This window comes from Heterodontus francisci, chromosome 11 (genome assembly GCF_036365525.1).
Source record: "Heterodontus francisci isolate sHetFra1 chromosome 11, sHetFra1.hap1, whole genome shotgun sequence".
Taxonomy (NCBI): Eukaryota; Metazoa; Chordata; class Chondrichthyes; order Heterodontiformes; family Heterodontidae; genus Heterodontus; species Heterodontus francisci.
In genome coordinates, this window is record NC_090381.1 from 67,620,705 (window position 1) to 67,638,932 (window position 18,228).

Here is an 18,228-nt window from a genome sequence, read left to right on the forward strand (position 1 = left end):
GCCTTGCATAAGTCTGGAGATACACCTCATCTCAGAAGGACACAAATGGTTCTCTCTGTTTAAGAAGTGGCCAAACCCTGAGGGAGAGGAGAATTTCTAAAAAAAAGATATCAACCCCTTAGCCACAGGGCTGAAGGGGGCACAGAAGTGGTTTCTCCAAACAAGGGATGGGGAACCTCCAGACATCCGAACCCCCACTCCCCTGCCTAGGAAAGTACCGAGACGCCAGTAACTGCAGCATGGGATGCACTTGGAAGATAGGTTTAGCCTGCATTCAAGTAACAGGCCATCTAAACCCCAGGAAGCTCACTGCTGCACACGCTGTCAATCCCCATTGCTGTTCCCTCAGCTAGGAGAACACTTTAATGGAGGGAATTTGAGGAAGCAATACATTGAATTTCACAAATCATTTGAGCACTTTAAAGCACTGCAGCAAAGCACACTGATCTTTACAACGTACATTGTGGTTTTGCTTATGCTCAAATATCACAACTATTAATTCATTAAATAAAAAATAATGCCACTTGGAATAGTTGTAGCTTGCCATTCTTCAAATACATTGAAAGGAAGCTGACAAAAAAGCTTTTATTAAAAGTGCACCAAATTTGACTCGAGGCAGTTGTTAGACACAAGGTAAAGCAACTAGCGTCTCCTTATCTATAAATATGCCAATAGTCTTTTATGGTCCTCAACTGCAGAATGCACAAGAAGCTCTTTGCAACAAGCCTATTCTTAATAGGTCTCCCCAGCTGCAGTGATTTGTGTGCTGCCAGTGGCTGCTGCTGACAACTGCTACACTGTTCCCCTTCTGCTCGTGCTGTAGAGAAATGATGACATCTTACCCATTCTTCGCACTGCAATCTGTTTTGGAACTTAAACCTTTTTTAACCCTAGCTGACCAAAGGTACTTATGCTGATTGGCTTTTAACAAGGCCTTAGTAATCTTTAATAAGTTGATTTCTGCTAAAACATTGCAGCATGAGAGCAAATCTCATTTATAGCAAGTCTATTTTTGATGAGTTTTATGTACCCTATCTGTGCATTCACATTTACGATGAAGCTCCTTTCAAAGTACCACTCTGGAATTCCTACCTCCTGTTTCTGCTTTTCCAACTTTTGCATGCAATTGTTGGGGGATTCTACAAGATTAAGAGTTCCTACCGCAAAATTCAAATTGCAATAATAACATTGGAGGAGAGCTGAGGAGAGGATCCAAGACCAGCACTTGGAGTGGGGAAGAGAAAGAGGAAAGCTTGAGAATGGTGCTAAAGGGAAAGGAAAGAGAGGAGAGTCCAAGAGCTGCACTTGTAGCAGAGGGGGAGAGAGGAAAGATTGATGGTGGCACTGGTGGGGGAGGCAGAGAGGCTAAGAGGTGCACAGTGCCACAGTTGAGAGACAAGGGAGGAAAGTATAAGCACAACAGTGGTAGGCAGAGAGAAGTAATGGAATGTCAAAATTGCCCCCAGGGAGAGAGAGTGGCATTGGTGGGTAAGACAGTGACCTTCAAGAGCGGCATTTGTGGAGGAGGGGAAGAGGGCAGACCTTAAGAGCAGCATTTTTGGAAAAAGGAGGAAAACCCAAGTGCCACTGGGTGGTAGGCATTAGAGGAAAGTCTAGGAGTGGAGCTGAGTTAGATACAGAGAGAGAGATCAAATCCCAAGAATGGTACAGAGATGGGGGGATGCAGCCCAACAGTTGCCCTGCAGACTGGAAAGAGGGAAGCCTGAGAGTGCTGCTGGGTGGGAGAGTGGGACTAGAGGAAAACCTGAGAGTATCACTAATGGGATTAGAGAGGAAAGAGTGTCTCCGTGAACTAAGAGCTGTTGGAGTGTCTCTGTTCACCAAAATGAGAGATTTGTTTTATTTGTTCTTAGAATGTGGGCAACAGTGACAAGGTGACATTTTTATCTATCCCAGTTTATTCTAAGAAGTTAGTGGTGGCCTTTCTCCTTGATTAATACGGTGCTCATGCTGATGATTTTTGCATAAAGGTGTTAAGGTTCCAGGATATTGCCGCAGCAATGAAGAAGGAACAGTGCAAAATGTTCCTGTTAGGATGGTGTTTGACTTGGAGATGATGGTGTTCCTATGAAATATCTGCTCTTGACCTTTCCATTGTTAGAGATTGCAGGGAGGCACTATCAAAGTCACCTTGGTGAGTTGCTGCAGTGACTCCTCCTATTGTGACCAAGATGGTGTGTATTGGGTCTAGTAACATGGCAAAAATTAAGCATACTGCTCTGTTCACATGGTGTTGAGCTTCTTGTGTTGTTTCAGTTGCATCCATCCAGGCAAGTGTTGAGCATTCAGACACAGTCCTAACTTAACTGTTGGTACTTTTGTCCTGCTCTTATAGCCACGGTGTTGATATGGCTGGTCCAGTTAAACTTTTGGTTAGTGGTAACCTCCAAGATGCTGATGGTGGGGGATTTGACCATGGTGGTACCATTGAAGTTTGGGGGAGATTGTTGTTTTTTTTCCTTGCTTCAGATAGTCAGTGATGGCACTTAGATTGGATGCATGTTACTGACCATTCGTCACTTGTATTCTGGGTGTTGTAGACTCACGTGGACTGCTTAATTGTCTGAGTAATTATTAATGGGATCATCAGTGAACAGCCCCACTCTTGATTTTATGACAGAGGGAAAGTCATTAATGAAACAGCTGAAGATGGTTGGACCAAGAACAGTTTCCTCTTGTTGCAATGTCCTGGAGCTTCAATTATTGACCTTTAACAGCTGGAAAAATCTTCCTTTTAATCGTGTATTACTCTAGCCACTGGAGGGTTCTCCCTTTGGCTTCATTGAGCTCAGTTTTACTAAGACTCCTTGGTGACGTATTCAGTTGAATGCTGCCTTGATGTAGAAGGCAGTTACTTTTCCCCTCTCTTCTGATATTCAACTATGGGAATGTGCATCTGTGTAAGCTGTGTTAGGCGGAGAGAGTGACTTTATGGAGTGGAGAATGTTGGAGGAAACAGTGCCTCTGGTGAAATTGAGAGTTTTAGAGGATAAGCATCAGGTTTGGGTACAGCATTTGGAAGGTGTATGTGTATTCTAAATTTGCTGACTACAGCCCTGACTATGTTTAGTAGTATTGGGTTCAAATGTCCTTCTGTTATTGGACAATTTGTCCTTAACAGAAAAGAAAATTAACTAGTTTTTCTTCCTCATGCTTTCATGGACTTTGTTTCCTCCAATACCTTTGAAACAATGTTGTGTATACCTGCAGCTTAATCCTGTGCCCCATGCACTTATTTTGTCCTGACATTATAGGCTTAAATACAGGGACCTTTTGGTGCTTTGTCAGATTTTTTTGAAGCTGTTGGCCCTCTTTTGTCGAATTTTTATGTTTGCATCATGAAAGGCATGAACTGCCGTAAATTGAAAGAAAGATCTGTACCAGATTCTCATGGTTTTGTTGAACAGTTCAAGCTGTTATGACCAGGTAGGTGCTGGCATGGCAGGTTTCCACTGTTCACCTCCCAACTGACCACAGCAAGTGTTTTTTGATTACTAGTGTTTTAACCCCTTGTGTTTTATTTGCCAAATAAACAGACAAATGACAGGTTTTCCTGCCAGTAAAAAATAACTATTTTAAACAAATCCCAAAATTATCGCGACACCACTCATGCATGCATTCACTCTCACACACATTCTGAAGAGAAGAAAGATAAATACAGGGTGAGAGGTGTTCAGAGTTCAGGTTGTAATAGCCATTTCAGAAATGATGTGAGAAATCCTACTCGGAAGGTGAATTTTTAAGGTTGCAGGCCTGTTTGCTGGTTACCTGGTATTCATTGGGCTGTTGCAAACTCCTGGCTGTTCATTTTTGGTTGAAATGATGCTGATGTCTTAGGTTAATTCTCACCGCCAGAAAGGTCATTTTTGCAAAGGCACGCTCCTGTCTCTGCTGTAGCTAGCTTCCAACTTGTCTCAGCAGGGTTCAACTGTATTGGCTGGAACTGATCTCTCTCTCTGTCTCTCTCAGCCTTGCTGGAATTCAAGATGGCTTTTTGTTGCATTGTGTGGCTGAGGAGAGACCAGACTGATGTTGTTGTCTCTGGACCTGCCCTGAAAAGACTACTCCTTTGTTCCTCAAAACAATTACTTTTTAAAGTGAATCTTTACAAGGATTTGCTTTGCCCAGTCCTAGCTGGGCTGTATAATGGGCTTGATGATGGCCCCATTCTGAAGATTAGATTAGATTAGATTAGAGATACAGCACTGAAACAGGCCCTTCGGCCCACCGAGTCTGTGCCGAACATCAACCACCCATTTATACTAATCCTACACTAGTCCCATATTACTACCAAACACCCCCACCTGTTCCTATATTTCCCTACCACCTACCTATACTAGTGACAATTTATAATAGCCAATTTACCTATCAACCTGCAAGTCTTTTGGCTTGTGGGAGGAAACCGGAGCACCCGGAGAAAACCCACGCAGACACAGGGAGAACTTGCAAACTCCACACAGGCAGTACCCGGAATCGAACCCGGGTCCTTGGAGCTGCGAGGCTGCGGTGCTAACCACTGCGCCACTGTGCCGCACAGAGATGAGGGTGGTTCACATTCCATTGTACTGAAGGTTGTTCAGAGATGAGAATTTTAAGAAAGGTCTTGTCCCTTTGTATTTGAGTATAGCTCACATCCAGGTGTGATTAGCTGTCACATTTCCATGTCGATGGGGCTTAATTGGTTTTCAGCCTCAGTAGACATGGATGTGGATTTGAGTGCAAGAGATGCTGAAAGTCATGTGTCTTGTTCTCCATTTTGTTGACAACACATGTACCAGTCTCTTTAAAATTGTTCCAATTTTTTATAACTGTTCAGTTTGGTTCTGTATTTTCATCGCTGCACTTCTCATGAGGGTTTACTTCTCTGTTAGATTGAGACTGAGAGGACAATATAAGTGCTAATTCATCACAGAATTCAATTTGCACTAAATACTGTACTCTATACACCTCATGTATACCTATTTGGCCGGAAGATCAGAAGTCTGAGCCTTTTATTAAAAATACCTCCTGCAGTAAAAGGACTTCTGAGAAATTAAACAATAGCTACTTTGTGCCTTGTCTTTCATATAATTAAAAACGAGGATTTTTGCTATGGAATTATTGATTGTTCTAGTTTTCTGTTGCCATGGCAAAACCTCAGCCTTCATATTCTATCAGCACAGACATTTCCTTCATCTTTCAAGCCTCATGTGCGATAGAGATATGTACATGAAGCAGTCATCCACTTCTTAGAAGAACATCCTTAGTGCCCTTGAAAGATTTGTCATCTAGCAATTTGGAACAGTTGGTTATCTGTGAATTATTCATACAAAATTTGGCATTGGTAGCAATGATTTAGTTCAATCTCTGCTTATGTTTATAGTTTGCCAGAATGTAGCATTCAAATCCAACACATTTTGCTTCTGCTTTCTTGTTTTGCAGAGGTTTTCTTTAAATTGTACAAGGCAAGAAAAGTGTTCAGGAAGAAAGGTCAACTCATTGCAGGTGGAAGGAAACAGTGATTTCTTCATAAATCGTCTCGGAGTGCCAACTGTTCAATTTGCATATCAGGAGACACAAACGTCAATGGTAATTATTCTTTTTGTGGTTTGACTTGTGCTGCTTGGTTTGTTGGATCCCATAGGAATCCAGTTTATGTCATTTCACAATTTTGCTAAATATACTACAGGAAATCAATTTATTGTACAAATGGTCCAATTGGAAAAAAACAATAGCATAATTTATTACCTTATTCCATAATGAGTATAACCATTTAGTGGGTACCAGCTGCAGTGAGATGGTGAGTTGATTTCTCCTGTTTCACATTGCAAATGCTTTGTTTTAATACATTTGGATAGCTGTAAATTAAAGGAGATTTGTTTGTTAGAACATACACTTAGAGTTTGATTTCAGCTCATTAGCATTGCAGCCGGTTTGCCTTTTAGACCGTAACTCTTCCTTATATATTATGAATGGCTTTGTGTCATCCAGGATGGAGCTTGCAACCTCCTGGATTACCCAACTCTCAGATTCAGTGTAAATCGCGGCAATGAGTTTAACTGTTGAACTTCTGATAGTCTCTTGTGTATTGTTTGCAAAACTTCTAGAAAACAATTAGCAGAATGCTAGTGGAACTAACCCTACACTGCTTCTTCCCACCAACCTGCCCCCGCAGCCCTGACGTCTAAATACAGGAATGGATTCGGTATACTCTAGTTGTACTATTATTATTGATGTCAAGAAGGTGGCATTTTTGAAGTGGTGAGCAGACGGTGTACAGCTATAGGGCTGGATTTTACCAAGCCCCTGATGTCGGGCTCCATGGCGAGGGGGGCCAGAAGATCATTCCAGCAGAGGCCCACCATGGAGGCCAATGCTGGGAGTGCCAGGCCCAATCCTCCCAGTGACAGCGAGGCTCCATGGCGGCCCCTTCACCGCTGGGCGACGGGACCTGAATTTAAATATTTAAATTAATGAGACGAATACATTTAAATCAACTTACCTTGAATTATGCGGGCCTGCCACGATCTTTGGCGTGGCGACCAGCATGCCCATGCCTTCAATTCCCCATCTGGGGAAAGCAGGGATAACACTAGTGGGGAGAGGGGAGGAGCTAAGATTTTTACTGTGGGTGTGGGGGGGATCATCAGTGTCGGGGATGGTGGGAAGGGCTGAACTTTCAACTTTGTGCAGCCGGTGGGGTGGGGGGGAAGGTCAGAATTAAAAGGTAAGTATTTTGCCGGGGGGAGAGAGCAAATACATACTGTAATTTTTATTAGGGGAGTTGGAAAGGGGAGTTACAATATTATTTTGTAAATTTTGGGTGGGGTTCACTTTAAATATTCAAATTTGCCAGCAGGACTGGCTGTCCTTTAAAAATGGTGCCAGCGCCTGCACACAGGCAGCTGACGCCATTGCCAGCGACGGACAGCCGCACCCTCCACATGATTGGAGGGGGTGGGGGAGGGCCGCTCCGGTTATTGAAATGAGCCGCTGTGCGGGAGATCGCGGCCACTCTTCGGCATGCAGCCCACCATTTTTTGAGCTTGCTGTCAGGAGTGACGGTGGGGTCTTAAAATCCAGCCCATACTGTCTACTGATAACTCTTGGGAGAGGGGTTCATAAATTTGGAGCTCAAAAGTCCTGCTCACTTAAGCACATGCTGGCTGACAAACCACCCAATTCTGTAAAATAAAAATATACAAAGCTGGGCTGCCTGTTTTATAAACACTGGGGCTGAAATTCGTATTGTGCAGTAGCCCAAAGCAGCAATAGTGCATCGGAGCCTGTTTTGCACTTCGCCCAAATTTCATTTTCAAACGTCAATAGAAAAGAGCATCAGGAGGAGTGCAAGACTGGCTGACGATTTGCAAACTCCTGCTTTGTGCCACAAATTTCAACCCCCTCGTATTTTAAAATATTGTAAATCCTGTGGCTGCATCTTGCTTCTTTCGAAAATGCAAAATCCTGAACAAATATTCTGTAATATTTCTCTCCCAACCATATGTTCGTTGACAGAAAATAATCTGTGATATTCAATCTAAAATAATTTATAAACCAAATTCATACAAATACACATATGCCCAGTTCAACACCATTGTTAATTAATGTGGATACACTGTCGCATTACATAGTGCCAGTACACTGTTCACAATCATATCACATTCAGTTGTTTGTAGCTGATATGTATCACAAACACCATCTTTTCTAGGTGCTTTCACTACTAGTATCACAATTTACATTTCTATGAAACCCTCAACGATATATTGAATGTGGTGAAGCACCAACATCAAGTCTGCAATGTAACTGTGTCATTGAATAAAGAGTCAGTTCTTAAATCAATTTTGGTATCTCAGGGAAGCTCATATTATGCCAGACGTAATTAAATCTGAATAAAATATTAACTGTTCGAAGTCTATCCTCCTCAATAAAAGAGGAGAGCAGTATGTTTTATTTTCGTTCAGGGGATGTGGGCATCACTGGCTAGGCCAGCATTTATTGCCCATCCCTAATTGCGTTTGAGAAGGTGGTGGTGAGCTCCTTTCTTGAGCTGTTGCAGTCCTTGGGATGTAGGTACACCAACAGTGCTGTTAGGAAGGGAGTTCCACGATTTTGAATCAGCGACAGTGAAGGAATTGTGATATAGTTCCAAGTCAGGATGGTATGTGGCTTGGAAGGAAACTTGCAGAGTGTCGTGTTTCCATGCATTTCCTGCCCTTGTCCTTCCAGGTGGTAGAGGTTGCGGGTTTGGAAGGTGCTGTCGAAGGAGCCTTGGTGAATTGCTGCAGTGCGTCTTGTGGATGGTACACACTGCTGCCATTGTGCGTCAGTGGTGGATGGGATGCCAATCAAGTGGGCTGCTTTGTCCTGGATGGTGTCGAGCTTCTTGAATGTTGTTGGCGCTGCACCCATCCAGGCAAGTGGAGAGTATTCCATCAGGCTCCTGACTTGTGTCTTGTAGATGGTGGACAGACTTTAGGGAGTCAGGAGGTGAGTTACTCACTGCAGAATTCCCAGCCTCTGACCTGCTCTTGTAGCCACAGCATTTATGTGGCTGGTCCAGTTAAGTTTCTCGTCAATGATGACCCCCAGGATGTTGTTAGTGGGGGATTCAGCAATGGTAATGCCATTGAAAATCAATGGGAGATGGTTAGATTCTCTCTTGTTTGAGATGGTCATTGCCTGGCACTTGTGTGGCAAGAATGTTACTTGCTACTTATCAGCCCAAGCCTGGATGTTGTCCAGGTCTTGCTGCATATGGACGTGGCTGCTTCAGTATCTGAGGAGTTGCGAATGGTGCTGAACATTGTGCAATCATCAGCAAACATCCCCACTTCTGATCTTATGATGGAGGGAACGTCATTGATGAAGCAACTGAAGGTGGTTGGGCCTAGGACACTATCCTGAGCAACTCCTGCAGCGATCTCCTGGGACTGAGATGATAGACCTCCAACAACCACAACCATCTTCCTTTGCGCTAGGTATGATTCCAACCAGCGGAGAGTTTTCCTCCTGATTCCCATTGATTCCAGTTTTGCTGAGGCTCCTTGATGCCATACTCGGTCATATGATGCCTTGATGTCAAGGGCAGTCATTGCCATCTCACCTCACGAATTCAGCCCTTTTGTCCATGTTTGGAGCAAGGCTGTAATGAGGTCAAAAGCCGAGTGGCCCTGGTGGAACCCAAACTGAGTGTCAGTGAGCAGGTTATTGCTGAGCAAATGCCATTTGATAACACTATCAACAACCCCTTCCATCACTTTACTGATGATCGAGAGTAGACTGATAGGGTGGCAATTGGCCGGGTTGGATTTGTCCTGCTTTTTGTGCACAGGACACACCTGGGCAATTTTCCACATTGCTGGGTAGATGCCAGTGTTGTAGCTGTACTGGAACAGCTTGGCTAGGGGCGCGGCTAGTTCTGGAGCACAAGTCTTCAGTACTATTGCCGGAATGTTGTCAGGGCCCGTGACCTTTGCCGTATCCAGTGCCTTCAGCCATTTCTTGATATCACGTGGAGTGAATCGGATCGGCTGAAGACTGACATCTGTGATGCTGGGTTCCTCAGGAGGAGGCCAAGATGGATCATCCACTTCTGGCTGAAGATGGATGCAAATGCTTCAGCCTTGTCTTTTGCATTGATGTGCTGGGCTCCCCCATTGTTCAAGATGGAGATGTTTGTGCAGCCTCCTCCTCCTGTCAGTTTTTTAATTGTCCACCACCATTCACGACTGGGAGAATGTTAGAATGTCCTCTGCTATTTTAATAAGTTTAAATTTATTTGTTGCGCATCAATTTTGTCAAATTCCAGACTATATTTAATTTCAGTATATCAGCAGCGACAACTTGCATTTATATAACATCTTGATAGTAAAACATCCCGAAGTGCTGCCTAGGAGCTATAGTCAAACAAAATTTTATATCAATCCTTATGAGATATTAGGACAGGTGACCAAAAGCTTGATCAAAGAGGTTGGCCGGAATTTTATGCTGCCCCAGTGGGTCGAATGGTGGCGTGGGGGCGGCGTAAAATTGAGCGGCAGGCTTCGGGAGGCCTCACCGCCCCAATTCCACCTCCGACCAACTTTACGGTGGTCCGGCGGGGGGGCGGTGGGGGGTGGGGAGAGACGGCCCGCCCGCCCGATGCCAATCAAGACCACTTAACAGCCACTTAAGGGCGCTCACCCGCCTCCACGGGTATTTTACCCGTGGCAAGCGGGTGTGCCGGGGATGTGAAAGTCCGCCCAGCTACAGCTGCCAGCCTTTCCGCACCCCGGGTGGGGTGGTGCCTGGCAATCAGGCACAGGGTGCCCAATTGAGGGCCGCCCCCACCTCCCACCCCAACCTCGGGAACCAGGACGACCCCTCCCCCCAAACAACTACCCCAGCCTCAATAGGGCACGACCGATTCCCCTGGTGAGGCTGCCCGAACTTACCTTCTGTCCCGGTTCCATTGCGTCCTCCTCGGTCGGCTGGGCTGCAGTATCAGCAGTGGCCACTGCTCCCAGTGGTACTGGTGAGACTAAGAGCTGCCAGCCCGCTGATTGGCCGGCAGCTCACTGAGGCGGGACCTCCTCCCTCAAGTGGGTGGAAGTCCCGCCTCGGGCCAATGAAAGCCTGGGGATCCGTAAAATACAGGACGGATCCCCAGGCTGGGCGGGATCGGCACCGACATTTACGTCAGAATCCGGCTCCCGTCCGCCCAGCATAAAATTCCAGCCGTAGTGTTTTTAAGGAGGAAAGAGAGGTATTAAGGCAGAGGGGTTTAGGGAGGAAATTCCTGAACTTCGGGCCTAGACAGCTGAAGGCACGGCCACCAATGATGGAATGCTTAAAATTGAGGATGCACAAGAGGCCAGAATTAGAGGAGTGCAGAGGGTTGTAGGGCTGGAGGAGATAATGGAGGAAGGGAGGGGTAAGGTCATGGAGGGATTTGGAAACAACAATGAGAATTTTGAAATTTAGGATTGCCAGACCAGAGCCAATGTAAGTCAGTGAGCACATGGGTACAGGATGAACAAGACTTGGTGTGACTTAAGATATGGGCAGCAGAGTTTTGGATGACCTCAAGCTTATGGAGAATGCAATGTGGGAGGCTTGTCAGGAAAGCATCATAAAAGTCATGTCAAGAGGTAACAAAGGCATGCATGATGTTTCAGTAGCAGATGAGCTGAGGCAGGGGTGGAGACAGACAATGTAATGGAGGTAGAAATAGGCAATCTTGGATGATGAAGAGGATATGGGGTCAACAGCTCATCTGCTTATCACAGGATGTTGGATTTTTGGTATCAACTCCAAGGATATACCTTTCCCCTTTGTGTTGAAACCAACTCACATCAATCTTCAGGTGTTGAGGAGACCTGTAATTCGAACCTTACCAGGCCAGCATTTAGAAGGTGGATACTGTTACGGCCAAGTGGTGGGAAGTGGGTGTTTCCCCCTGTTCAATTCCCCACCTGACCGCAGCAAGTGTATTTGTATTAGAGTTTAGCCCTTTGGTGTTTTATTTTTCAAATAAACAGATAGCAACAGGTTTTCTTGTAGGTTTAAAAAAAACAAAGTCAATTGTTTATTGATCAATACACCTTATCTCAGGGGGAAGGTTACGATAAACCTGTTGAATTCTCTTGAGAATCTAATTCTAGATGGATACAGGCCTGAGATGATTGTAGATTTCTCTCTTGTTTGAAGGTTCTGTTGAAGATGGTGGGTTACTTCTAGCTCTCACTGCTGTATACTGTAGATGTAGGATTTTTTCAGCAAGGCACTATGCTTCCTGGCCTGGCTGGATCTCAGGCTGTTACAACTAGCTTTACCTTCTGGGTCAGTTTCTCTCTTTCTCTCTGGTTGTCTTTTTTAAAGTAAAACTGTGTCATCTCTTACCTCCTGGTAGGAGGCATTCTCCTTTCTCCCCCATGGTGATTGCACAATGGCCCAGGATGTGGCTACTTCATACCTCCTTTGTTTCAGAGGAAGATATTCAATTCTGGAATGTTTTTAGGATAGGTGTAAGATGGGCATCATTAACAGCTTTTGACTTTGAAGATTTGTCCTTTGTCTTTGTCAGACTGTTTGAATACACAAAAGGCCAATCCCCGTTTCTTCAGTAACCATTTTGGACCATTGTTCACATTTAAAAATAAAGATTCATTTTTTAAAGACAAAGTCTATTTTTCATATCTCTTCAGAGTTAGTCCTTGATTGTTGTATCGTTGCATCTCCGGTGTACGTGACAAATTCTAGTCACCACACTTTGGGAGGATGTGAGGTTCCTGAGAGGGTGCGAGGACATTTACCAGAATGCTTCCAGGGTGGGGGATTTGATTACAAGGTTAGATTGGAAAAGCTGGGGCTTTCTCCTTGGAGCAAGTGAGATTGAGGGGAAATTTGGTAGAGGTGGACAAGATTATGACAGGCTTAGATAGGGTAGATAAGGAAAAACTGTTCCCATTAACTGATGGTACAAGAACTATAGGACACATATTGAAGCTTTGGGGCAAGAGATGTAGGGGGAATGTGAGGCAGAACCTTTTTACACAGCGAGTGGTTAATGACACAGAACTCTCTGCCCACAAGGGTGGTGGAAGCAGAAACTATCATTGACTTCAAAAGGAAATTGGATGGGTGCTTGAAGTAAATAAACTTTCAGGGTTACAGGGATCGAGCAGAGGAGTGGGAGAGCCAGCAAGGACTCGATGGGCCGAATAGTCTCTTTCTGTGCCGTTAACTCTATCATTGGCCCCACCTCTCCTCTTACTACCATTTTACTATTTATATGCCTATAGAAGACTTTTGGATTCCCCTTTATGTTAGTTGCCAGTCTCTTCTCGTACTCTCTCTTTGTCTCTCTTATTTCCTTTTTCACTATCCCTCTGAATTTTCTATATTCAGCCTGGTTCTCAATTGTATTATCAACCTGACATCTGTCATAGGCCCCCTTTTTCTGCTTCATCTTACTCTCTGTATCTTTCATCATCCATGGAGCTCTGGCTTCAGTTGCCCTACCATTCTGCTTCATGGGAATGTACCTCAATTGTACCTGAACCATCTCTTTAAAGGCAGCCCATTGTTCTGTTACATAAGGAAGCAGAAGTTGACCTCAATTAGAAGAGGCCATGGACGCCCTACTGCCAACCATCCTACTTATGTCTATCCCGAGAGGAACAGAAGGACAAATTCTTCAGCAGGCACAACAAGCATCGTCACCTAGAAGAAGGAGCGCCAAGCCAGTAATCATTAGGGATATACAGAAATCACTTCATATGAGCTGTATCCAGAGACTTCACTTTAGATGACATAGAATAAGGTAAGAGCTGATTAAAGGAATAGCACCCATGACAGGTGATTTCGTGCAGAAGCCAATGTTGCATTTTCCATTGCATTCTGCACATGTGGAAAGAACTGTCCCTGGATTTAGTGGACAGGGTACTTTAGTGAAGGTCTTGTGAATGCGAGCCAAACATATTGCTCTTGCAATCTACAACATTTCTTCGACAGGACCTCTTCAGGATTCTTGTTTTTGTCTTACTTTATTCTCGCTTGAGGGTAGTTGCCCTTTATCATATGCTCCATGCTTATGCCTCTTTAGATTCATAGTTGTGGAATATGATGATGATGGATACTCTAACAAGTTGTATTGTAAAATGTTCATGATCTATTTATGACTTGGAAGTATTGTTTCAAGAATCCAATAATGTTTTTGATAATCCTAATAGCTGTGTGGACTTTATATATCAGTGCTTTGCTGCTATTGTTTGTTACTGTGTCATAAGTGTCAAGAGTCATTCTTGCACTTTTTCTTCATTAAACAAATCTCGTTTTGACTTAAATGAAGGCATCATAACTGCTGCTTGGGAAATAGGCATTTATTTACCTTGATCCTGTTTTTATGTTATAGTTTAGTGATCTTATTGCTGAATTATTAACCCTAAACTATTAAAGTACAATTTTAATTTGAAACAAGCATCCTGGTGTCAGTTTTTGACCCATTTAAGTTCTATTTTTATTTATGATTAGATTAGATTAGAGATACAGCACTGAAACAGGCCCTTCGGCCCACCGAGTCTGTGCCGAACATCAACCACCCATTTATACTAATCCTCCACTAATCCCATATTCCCAACAAACATCCCCACCTGTCCCTATATTTCCCTACCACCTACCTGTACTGGTGACAATTTATAATGGCCAATTTACCTATCAACCTGCAAGTCTTTTGGCTTGTGGGAGGAAACCGGAGCACCCGGAGAAAACCCACGCAGACACAGGGAGAACTTGCAAACTCCACACAGGCAGTACCCGGAATCGAACCCGGGTCCATGCAGCTGTGAGGCTGCGGTGCTAACCACTGCGCCACTGTGCCGCCTTATGTGATGCATTCTTTCCTTACTATCCTTTTACTGTTTAAAATCTTCTAACCTCTTTCCTGCTTTTTGCAATTTTTGCCATCCAGTTTGGAAGTGGGAGGAAATTTTGAAAACCGGATTTTCGTTGGTCAGTTGTTCAGTCAATCTTACTCGGTCAATCTCATAGAGTCATATCTACTTGGATTAATTTGGATAGATTTACATATCTTCTATTTAAAAAAAATAATCTTGTATATAAGAAGTTTAAGTCGAAATTTACAGTTGTTTTGCTGTTGTCATTTAAAGTTGAGTTGGGGCTACTGGATTTCCTGTATCTTTCTTTCCTCTCTCCCTCTCCACCTGTATCCAATTGTGCTCCCCACCCTTTAACCCTGCTTGATTTGCATAGTGCGCTCGGTCTTGTCTCCCTTGTGTGCAATGTCACAAGAGATTGACTAGTGTGTGCATAAAAGCACAATGAACCTCGCAGAAACCAGATAAGTAAACTCACCACAGTCTCTGGATCTAACACCAGCCAGATAAGTGAACTCGCCCCTGGTTCTGGAAGGGCTCATGTTCTTTTCGCTTTAATGAAAGGATTTCGGGCCAGTTTTCATATAATGAGTGTGATATGTTACATGTCATTTTGTTCTTCTTGATGACTTCAATACCCCTATTTATGTGAATTGAAGAATTTCAAAGTACAATATAGCACTGATTGAATGGATACTGGTTTAGCAGTTGCAGTCATGTAGCATACTTTTGTTCTGGAAGTACTGCTGCAAAGAATAATCAATATCTGACTGCAATAGCAAACAGCTATTATAGACAAATTTGACATCTCATTCAATACATAGGAATATGGAAAACTAATCTAGTTGTCCATACCTTTTAGAAAATGTCTTTATAAACACAAAATAGTTTCATAGTTCACAAATCAAAGTGAAGGAGACAGTGCAGAATGAAACATTGCAGTAAAATACCATGCTATTTGAAATTATTCTTGCAAAGTTCAGTTATTTCTGTGCCATGTTGTTATATACTTTCTAACCAGCAGAATTGTTCCCCTTGGTGCAATTAGGGTAGACAAAGACCAGAACAATTGGTGATATACAATCCATCCAGTCATCACTGAAATACAACTATTCTGATTTTCCATTCAAGGTTAACACCAATGTGAATTGCCACTACCCATCATGTGTAATAGCTTAATTTAAATCTTTGACTCAGTTGTCATGCAGGCCCCCACCTGCCAAGCATGAGGCATATTAATTTCACCACATGGACATTAAATTTCAAACTGTTATTGAAGTGAAGTAAGGGCTTGCTTTAAAAAATTGCCAGATCTTGGATGGAAAGACATATGCATATTAAAAGACAATGTTTGGAAGGACAAAGCAGCCATTCCCTGACACATTCAACCCACAATGGACTTTTGATCACCAGACGTTGAAGGTGGGGGCACTCACATTCCAGGTTGACTGCTAAGATGGCCAAATACACAAATGGACATGGTGAAACCAGCTGGGCACATGACTAACCTGCTAGGCAATCTGAGTGTTTTGAATTTGTACAAACAGTTTGGGCAGAAAGCTGTTGGCTCCTGGACTGAGAAGATCTCTCCTCTCTGCTCCCATCTCTTTCTCACAAGCCTTTGAAACCACTGAAAAGACATGAACCCCACGAGAGAAAAGTCTCCTATAGTGAACAAGGTTTAAGAAGAATACTGGGCCCCAACGAAAAGCAAGATCTACCTACAATCAACAACTCTACAGTGAGCTCGAAGAGCCATAACAAAAACTCTTCAGATATTACCTCAAACCTTTCCACTTTATTTTTCTTCTGCTCTTTTCTGTCTCCATTTGCATGTGTGTATCGCGTATGCATGCTAGCATGGGCGCGTTGTGTACCCATAGGCATTAACCGAATTATAATTTAAGTTTAACTTTAATAAATTTCAACTTTTCTTCTTTAAACCTAAGAAAACCTGTTTGTGCTGGTTTCTTTGCCTTATAATTGGAAAACGGTGAACAAGGATTCCCCAAAGGGGAATAAAAAAAGTGTGTTTAAAATTGAACCCTGTTACAGTAAGACCAGGTGAAGGCTGAGAGGGAACCATAGACCTCTTTCTCACCTGGTCGTAACACAATCAATAAACTATGTAAGTGCTAATGAATGTAATTTTATGCTTTTTCTAACTAGGTCCTGCTTTGTATGCAGCTCACCCACCTGGAGTGGGCATAAAATGTAAATCTGTATGCATAAAGGAACTCTATTTTTTCACCTTTTTTCATTAACCTAATTTTTGTTTATTTTAATTGTCTTTTATCACAGGTGTTAGGAGATGTTATCATATCTTGGGTCATGAGCAGTGCTGGGAGCTTCCTGTTTCAAATATATATTGACTGAAAAGAAACATATATTGGAATACTAACTTTAATAAACATCCTTCCAAAGGAACCCACTGTCTTTGGTCCCCACCACAAACGCAACTTCCTAGCAATTGATGCCAACCCTCTCCCTGGCCACTGTATGAGGCTGAACTGGACTGTTGTAACGTTGGTGCTCAATTTAGCCCTCAGTTGAGCTTCCGATCCCACATCCGCTCCATCACAAAGACTGCCAACTTCCACCTCCTTAATATCACCAGTATCCATCCCTGCATCAGCTCATCTGCTGCTGAAACCCTCATCCATATTCTTGTTTCTTCCAGACTTTTAAATGTTCTAATGCTCTGCTAGCCGGTCTCCAACCCTCCAACCTCTGTAAACTTGAGCTCACCCAAATCTCTGTTGTCCGTATCCCGACTGTTACCAAGTCCTGTTCATTCATCTCCCCTGTACTCACTGACCTACGTTGGCTCCCGGTCCATCAACACTTTGATTTAAAAATTCTCTTCCTTGTTTTCAAATCCTTCCATGGTTTTGCCCATCCCTATCTCTGTAACTTCCCTCAGTCCTATAACCCTCTGAGATCTCTGTGCTGCTCCAATTCTGGCCTTTTCCACATTCCTGATCTTAATCACTCCACCATTGATGGCTGTGCCTTCAGTTGCTTAGATCCTATGCTCTGGAATTCCATCCCTAAACTTCTCCACCTCACTACCTGTCTTTCCTCCTTTAAGGTGCTCCTCAAAAGTTTGACCAAGCTTTGGGTTATCTGTCCTAATATCTCCTTATGTGACTTTGTATGAAAATCTGCCTGATAATGCTCCTGTGGAGTGCCTTGGGACATTTTTACAATGTTCAAGGTGCTATATAAATGGAAATTGTTATTGTGAATTATGTTGAAAATTTCAGGCAATTAATGTAGCAGTGATTATTTGAAGCGAGACTTAAAAAACACATTTTCTGCTTGAGTAAAAATTAATATCACAACAAATTCTAATTCTAATATAGGCTCTAGAATGTAAAAAGGTCAGTATACAATTAATCTGTAAAGCTGTTTTCTGTTACACATCAGAAGGCATAAAAACCCTTAATATTCATGAAAATAAAACAAAAGGAAACAGATGCTTCTTGATTAAAGCCATACTAATAATGACAGGATCATACTTAGTCAAAGAACAGCTGCCTACTAATGCCAGCCACTGAATTGTGTATAATTCACTCCATCTACAGGATCTTTTTAAAACTAAGATTGTGCACATTTACTTTAATTCTGCAAAAGAACAGTAAGTAAACCTGAATACAAGTACCAAAAATTCTTAGAATCAAACCGTAGGTGAGCATATAAAGCAAATTTACCACTGATTAATTAGGGGCTTTTAAAATTCTAAAGAGCTTAAGATTATTAGAGTCACAGAGAGATACAGCACTGAAACGGGCCCTTCGGCCCACCGGGTCTGTGCCGACCAACAACCACCCATTTATACTAATCCTAC

The 18,228-nt window shown here is 43.1% G+C and overlaps 1 protein-coding gene across 5 annotated transcripts in view; it reads left to right on the forward strand.

The window, feature by feature from the left end:
* The window catches only part of LOC137375294 (inactive N-acetylated-alpha-linked acidic dipeptidase-like protein 2), a 1,073,632-nt gene that overhangs the window by 888,084 nt on the left and 167,320 nt on the right, over positions 1–18,228 (forward strand). For all 5 annotated transcript variants that reach the window (XM_068042232.1, XM_068042235.1, XM_068042233.1 and 2 more), the window contains one exon: positions 5,443–5,589. In XM_068042232.1, the coding sequence (XP_067898333.1) occupies positions 5,443–5,589 (147 nt within the window). The remainder of the gene's footprint in view (positions 1–5,442; positions 5,590–18,228) is intronic.